General features: G+C 34.7%; 1 protein-coding gene across 1 annotated transcript in view; it reads left to right on the top strand.

Moving 5' to 3' along the window:
• DNAH7 (dynein axonemal heavy chain 7) overlaps positions 1 to 7,198 on the top strand; it is a 288,975-nt gene that overhangs the window by 142,248 nt on the left and 139,529 nt on the right. Inside the window, exons 36-37 of the mRNA XM_006167772.1 lie at positions 1 to 13; positions 4,669 to 4,684. The exon at positions 1 to 13 is cut by the window's left edge and continues 199 nt beyond it. Of these exons, the coding sequence (XP_006167834.1) occupies positions 1 to 13; positions 4,669 to 4,684 (29 nt within the window). The remainder of the gene's footprint in view (positions 14 to 4,668; positions 4,685 to 7,198) is intronic.

The following is a 7,198-nucleotide window of genomic DNA, read 5'->3' as shown; positions in this document are numbered from 1 at the left end:
TATATTATTGTAAGTATTACAGAAATCTAAATATTTAAATATGCATAACATCACTAAGAATGTTATATTTTTAAATAGTAGGCTTAAGTAATTTTTTAAAATACTCAAATATTTTGATTTTTGAATCCAAATTTTTGTGTAAATGCCTGTTTATTTAAGAAAATTCATTAAATATATGGTGCCATTTTAAATCCTTAAATTATTGTCCCATTTATTTTGGTATTTTAATAAGAATAGCTTATTCAGAATGAGAATTTCATACCTCTTGAAAAGTGTGTTTTAGTTCATTCCATTTTATCTTTAACTTTTTAAATTACTTTATATGTGAAGGATTGCTATGTGCTAACAATACCGATTTTCCTTAATGATTTCTGGAAGCGCACTCCACTATGTGTTAGGATAATGCTAATTGCTGTGACAAATAATATCCCAAGTCTCAGTAGCTCTGCACAGCCTTAGAGGATAAGAGGTGCTGTCCACCGCCCTTTTCTATCACAAGCTGCCAGTTGATTCACATTCCTTCAATTTACAATAACATTATTTCTCATTCTTTATTGATCTTATTTTCACATTTGATCCTTTTAGAATATATCTGTATATATAGCTAATTAATTATTCTACTATTGTTTATTGAGTAGTCTCTTGACAACAGATTGAAATAACACCTTTATCATAAACCAAATAATTGGGCATATCAAGAAATATCCAATGAGGAGGAGAGATTTTCACTGAAAGTTTTAAGTGTTGATTTGATCTGGATTAAAAACGAACAAACAAAAAAACACTAGCAGTGTACAGAAAGTTGAGGGATTTATCCAACATATCATCTTGAGTCAACGAATGGAGACAAGACATGATAAAAAACAATGACCAGAGGAAAATACAGCTGTTTGTCACTTGTACAAATCAGCCCAGAGGCGTAAAAACATTATGTTCATGAAGTTGGGAACCTAATTTTGTAATCTACTTATTAAAACTTATACTGTAAATATTTTCCTATTCATTATTTATATATTATAAATAATATGTCATTCATATATTATGGAAAGGTTTTTGGTTTTTTTGCTATAGGGAGTGTGCACTCGCCAGACAGACAGAGAGAGACATAGAGACAGAAAGCGAGAAATCACCCCCCAGGGAGGATGGTCATGCAGTAATCCCTTCTAGTCCATTCTCCTCTCTGGATCTTGGGGACACACGCACACGCGCCAGGCGTGAGTTTTAAGCCACGGGGTCCAGGACGCAAACCACAGTCGACTACGTGGGAGTCCAGCAACATAGCCATTACGCTAACTGCTGGTTCCCTCATTCATATATTATGTATACTTTCCTATTTTATTGTTTTTCTACAAGATGACTTTAAGGGTATCATACTATTTTATTCTATAATTGCATGAACTTTGAGTAAACTCCCTGATTTTTCTTTTTTTAAAAAGAAAAAGAAGTTTTTGTCTTAGGGTACATGTGCTCACCAGAGAGAGACAGAGTCAGAGGCAGTGAGAGGGAAAGCAAGAAATCACCTCCGGGACCACACTGAAATCTCTTCTCCTTCATTCTCTTCTGGAGATCTTGGGGACACACAAACATGTGCCTGGTGTGATTTTTTTGTTTTGTTTTTAGAGAGATTTTTGTTATAGCGCAATGCTGGAGAGACAGAAAAAGGCAGAGAAACAGAAAGTGAGAAATCACCTTCCGGAGGGGATGACCTTGTCGCAGTCCTTCTTCCTTCAGTCTCCTCTCAGGAATTTTAAGCCACCAGGTCCAGGAATCAAACTGCGGTCAACTACGTGAAAGTCCAGCAATGCAACCAGTACGCCATTTCTAGTCCCTCAGCATGATTTTGAAGCCACCGGGTTCAGGACTCAAACCACAGTTGGCCATTTGGTAGTCCAGTAACATAACCACTACACCATCTTCTGGTTCCTAATTCTTATCTTTCTAATACTATGTTTTAAAAATAAGATTGGAATGAATGTTTTTATAGCTGAGTCTTTGTTCTTCTTTCTCTCTATTTGCTTAGCAAAAATCATTAAGATTACTAGAAATGAAATTGTTGATTTTTTTTTTGATAAATGTTGTTTTTCAGAAAGGTTATACCAATTTAGGTTGTCCACCAAGGCCCTATGGGACATTTCATTGTCCCAATTAATTAAGAGTTGATTGTACTACATATAATACAGATGTAATGCTAGAGTGTCAAAAATGTAGTCTTCAGTGAAAGAAATATTGAGACAATTTTTACATAATTTTCTCTTCCATAAAGTAATTTTACTAAGAATTTATTCTTATAAAATGCTTAATGAACCTTTGTTATGTACTTCATTTTATCTTATTGAAGTGATTAAATTGAAAAATTCCATTTTCAAGTCATTTTCTCTTCAAATTATTGCACATCTGGATATTTAAATTTTAATTAAATAAACAATGAAAATAAAGAGTAGTGTTCTAGATAGAGATTACATAAAAATATAATGAATTATAACCACACTTTATAATAAATAAATTCGCTGATAACACTGACTGAAAGCAAATCTGTTGAGAGAGGTTTAATATATTAATTCTGTTGAGAAAAACTATATTCATACAATTTACATTGTTAATGAGCTTAACTCAAAATAATTAACAAACACAATATTTAGTATTCATTATGTTTATTCCTCATTTAAAGGTAAGTTCTATTAGCATATGAATGTTTTCCCTATCATATAAACACATCTTTTTTTTTTCCTTTAAGAGAGAGATTTTTCTATAGGGTGCGTGCGCTTGCCAGAGAGACAGAGAGAGACAGAAAGCGAGAAATCATCCCCCAGGAGGAATTGCCATGCCACAATCCCCTCTCCTCCACTCTCCTCTTGGGATTTTAGGTGCACATGTACATGTGCCAGACATGAGTTTTAAGCTGCCTGGTCCAGGACTCAAACTGCGGTTGACTACACGGGAGTTCAGCAATGTAACCATTACACCATTTGCTGGACCCGACCTCATAGCTTTTATAGAATAATTTTAACACATATAATTGAAAAAAAGAAATCAATAGTTTTTATAAGTGTGCACTTAATTTTAAATGTAAAATGTTAAAAGTTAAAAGTACATATTTTTTCAATAAACCAAGAATTTTATCAATGGGAGAATTATAAGAGATCATTCATGTAAACTAAAAAATAAAGGGTACCTGAAGATAGCTTATGAAAATGTAAGTTTTGTTTATACATTTTTTCTTTGCCCATGGTAGAGTGCATGTGTGCACATGTGAGAATGAGAGTGAGAAATGAGCATCCTCCATGATTGTACTACATATAATACAGATGTAATGCTAGAGTGTCAAAAATGTAGTCTTCAGTGAAAGAAATATTGAGACAATTTTTACATAATTTTCTCTTCCATAAAGTAATTTTACTAAGAATTTATTCTTATAAAATGCTTAATGAACCTTTGTTATGTACTTCATTTTATCTTATTGAAGTGATTAAATTGAAAAATTCCATTTTCAAGTCATTTTCTCTTCAAATTATTGCACATCTGGATATTTAAATTTTAATTAAATAAACAATGAAAATAAAGAGTAGTGTTCTAGATAGAGATTACATAAAAATATAATGAATTATAACCACACTTTATAATAAATAAATTCGCTGATAACACTGACTGAAAGCAAATCTGTTGAGAGAGGTTTAATATATTAATTCTGTTGAGAAAAACTATATTCATACAATTTACATTGTTAATGAGCTTAACTCAAAATAATTAACAAACACAATATTTAGTATTCATTATGTTTATTCCTCATTTAAAGGTAAGTTCTATTAGCATATGAATGTTTTCCCTATCATATAAACACATCTTTTTTTTTTCCTTTAAGAGAGAGATTTTTCTATAGGGTGCGTGCGCTTGCCAGAGAGACAGAGAGAGACAGAAAGCGAGAAATCATCCCCCAGGAGGAATTGCCATGCCACAATCCCCTCTCCTCCACTCTCCTCTTGGGATTTTAGGTGCACATGTACATGTGCCAGACATGAGTTTTAAGCTGCCTGGTCCAGGACTCAAACTGCGGTTGACTACACGGGAGTTCAGCAATGTAACCATTACACCATTTGCTGGACCCGACCTCATAGCTTTTATAGAATAATTTTAACACATATAATTGAAAAAAAGAAATCAATAGTTTTTATAAGTGTGCACTTAATTTTAAATGTAAAATGTTAAAAGTTAAAAGTACATATTTTTTCAATAAACCAAGAATTTTATCAATGGGAGAATTATAAGAGATCATTCATGTAAACTAAAAAATAAAGGGTACCTGAAGATAGCTTATGAAAATGTAAGTTTTGTTTATACATTTTTTCTTTGCCCATGGTAGAGTGCATGTGTGCACATGTGAGAATGAGAGTGAGAAATGAGCATCCTCCACAGGGTCTGGTCACACCATGATCCCCTTCCCACAGTCCTCCAGCCCATCAGATCTCCGGCGCTCGTGCAGGTGCCCATGTGTTTCACGCTAACCTGGCTGGACAGTCCAACCGTGGTTGCCATAAGAGATCCAGCTTTTCTTCAGCAGCGCAAGCAGCGTGTTATGTTGTGCCACGGAGCAAGTCTTTGTTTATATAGTTTGGGAGGCACCCTAGTGAAAAGTGGAAATGTACTTAGAATTTCTTAATTAACACTTCAGAGAAGCATTCTGATAATGGTCCAATCTACATTCTCCTCTCAGGATTTTGGGTGTGTGTGACGTGCATTCGGCGTGTTTTCAAATAGACTCAAACATCACAGTAGCCACGTTTTGTATTTGTGTGCATTATTCTGAGTCCTTTTTCTCTTTTAATAGGCAAATTAATCTCAAATATATAAATCATCATGAGTCATACTTCTGTATTCATGTTTTCTGTGTAGTTTTTTATGCTCTCTAAGAATTTTTAATCTGGGGACCAGCAGATGGTGTAATGGTTACATTGTTGGACTCCCATGTAATTGACTGAGGTTTGAGTCTTGGACCTGGCAGCTTAAAACTCATGCCGGGCACATGGTGCATGTATGACCTAAATCCCAAGAGAGGAGGGGATTGCGGCATGACCATGTCCCTGGGAGGTGATTTCTCACTTTCTGTCTCTTTCTCTCTCTCTCTTTCCAGCAAGTGCACATGCCCTATAGCAAAAATCTCTCTCAGGGAAAAAATGATTTTTAATCTCTTCATATGTTGGTGTGTTTCTTTTTCTTTTTCCCAGTGTGTTTATTTTCTTCTTTCAATTGGTTTAGATAATTTAGTAAGCTACTTAAAATTTTATCAGTGTTATTTAAATCTATTTTAAAACACTGAAGTTTAAAGTCTATTTCTCACTAAATTTTAAATGATCAGTACTACAAATGAAGCATTATCCATTGGCCTCCTTTTCCTACCTAGTTAACTAGGTATTTTTATATTATTTATTTTAATTTGACCAGAGAGGGACAGAGTGAGAGACAGGGAAAGTGAAAGACTAAGCTGCCAGGTCCAGGACTCGAACTGCAGTTGACCATGTGGGAATCCAGCATCTTTAACCACCAAGCCACCTGCCAGGCCCCACCTTTAGTAATTTTTATACTAATTACAATTGGATTTTGGTTTCATAACTATTTATATTGGGAGTAGTTAGATTTAGTCTTGTTTTGTTTGGTTTTGTTTTTGTCATAGTATGCATGTGCTTGCCAAAGAGAGAAACAGTGAAGGGGAAAATGAGATATCACCCCCCACCCCTCCAGAAAGGGATGACTACACCACAATCACTTTTTCTCCATTCTCCTCTTGGGGTTGTGGGCACGCATGCACACATGCTCAGCGTAATTTTCAAATTACCAGGTCCAAGATTCATACCACAGTTAGTCATTTGGGAGTCCAGCACACCTTCACCATGACACCTGTTGGCTTCTAGATTTAGTCCTTTTAAATTTTCTTAATGCTCATCGTTACACTCTTCATGACATAATTTATGCCTGTTCAAGGACTGATTTTCATTCTTGTTTCATTTAGTTTGTCCATCCATTCTGCCATTCATCCACCAATCTAACAAAAATTTACTGATTACCCACCATTGCTATTGTTAGCTGAAAATAAAAGCATATTCATAATATATACCATATAGGGAAGCAAAGTGAAATATTTGTTTTTAAAAAGTCTTGAGCCAATAATACAGAAAACTTACCTGAATTTGCTTTACTCAGATGTCATAAGATTCTTTTATTGTAATAGCTGCTCAGAATAGAAAATGTTTCTTTAAAAAAAACATACCTTTCTTTAGATTCCTCATGGCTCCTGCAAACTAGTCATTTTAGAGTAAAAGAGAAATGAAGATTTCCTACTGATAATTCAGCCTCCAGCAAACAAGCTAGAGTGGCAGGGAGCTCCTCTAGCCTTCTATCTCTGTCTCTGTGTCTCTGTCTCTCCCTGCTTCTGTCTTCTCATTTTTTTTGTAATTTTTCTTTTTTAAAACTTTTTTAAAGGTAAAGTTTTCTTTTGCTCTCAGCTCCTCCTTTTGTCTTATTAATAATCCCCTCTGCTCCTCCCACCTAGGCAGGAGAGGTGAGAAGCAGGCCTTCAAGAGAAGATTCCTCATGGCTCCTGTGAACTAGTTATCTGTGAGGTTTTCTATTTTGTGCTTTTTAAAAAAAAAAGAAAAGAAAAGAAAAACAATAATTATAATATTTCTTAGGTTTTTTCCTCCTTATTTTTTTCCTGTTTCTTTGTTGTTGTTTCTCTCTCTCTCTTTCATTTTCTTTTTCTTTTCTCTCCACTCCTCAATATCTATTTACTGTGTTTCTAGATGGATCTAAGGGCACTGTAGCTAAACACCCAAATACTATTATGGTTAACACATTACTCAATATCTGCTGAATCTGCTGCACAAAGTGATCACAACAGAACGGCAAAGAGATTCCAGATCACCTCTTTCTGCTCGCTCCTGAACGTTCAGATTGAACTTCAAGAATTAGGACGAAACATACCATTCATCAGATGACTAGAAATCACCGCAGGACCACAAGAAATATGGAAAAGCAAGAAATACCTCTCATCCAAGGGAAAAGAATAACTCCTCTTCATCCACAAGCAGTTCAATGGAAATCATGGAAATGTCTGATAAAGAATTTAGAACATTCATAATGGCGAAGCCATTACGGAAGAGAAGAGAAACAATGAACTGCGGAAGAGAAAGGAGAAAGAAGCTGATGA

This window comes from Tupaia chinensis, unplaced genomic scaffold, assembly GCF_000334495.1.
Source record: "Tupaia chinensis unplaced genomic scaffold, TupChi_1.0 Scaffold145082_1, whole genome shotgun sequence".
NCBI classification, from domain to species: domain Eukaryota; kingdom Metazoa; phylum Chordata; class Mammalia; order Scandentia; family Tupaiidae; genus Tupaia; species Tupaia belangeri.
Note: the sequence above shows the minus strand (reverse complement) of the source record. Positions and strands in the feature narration are given on the sequence as shown.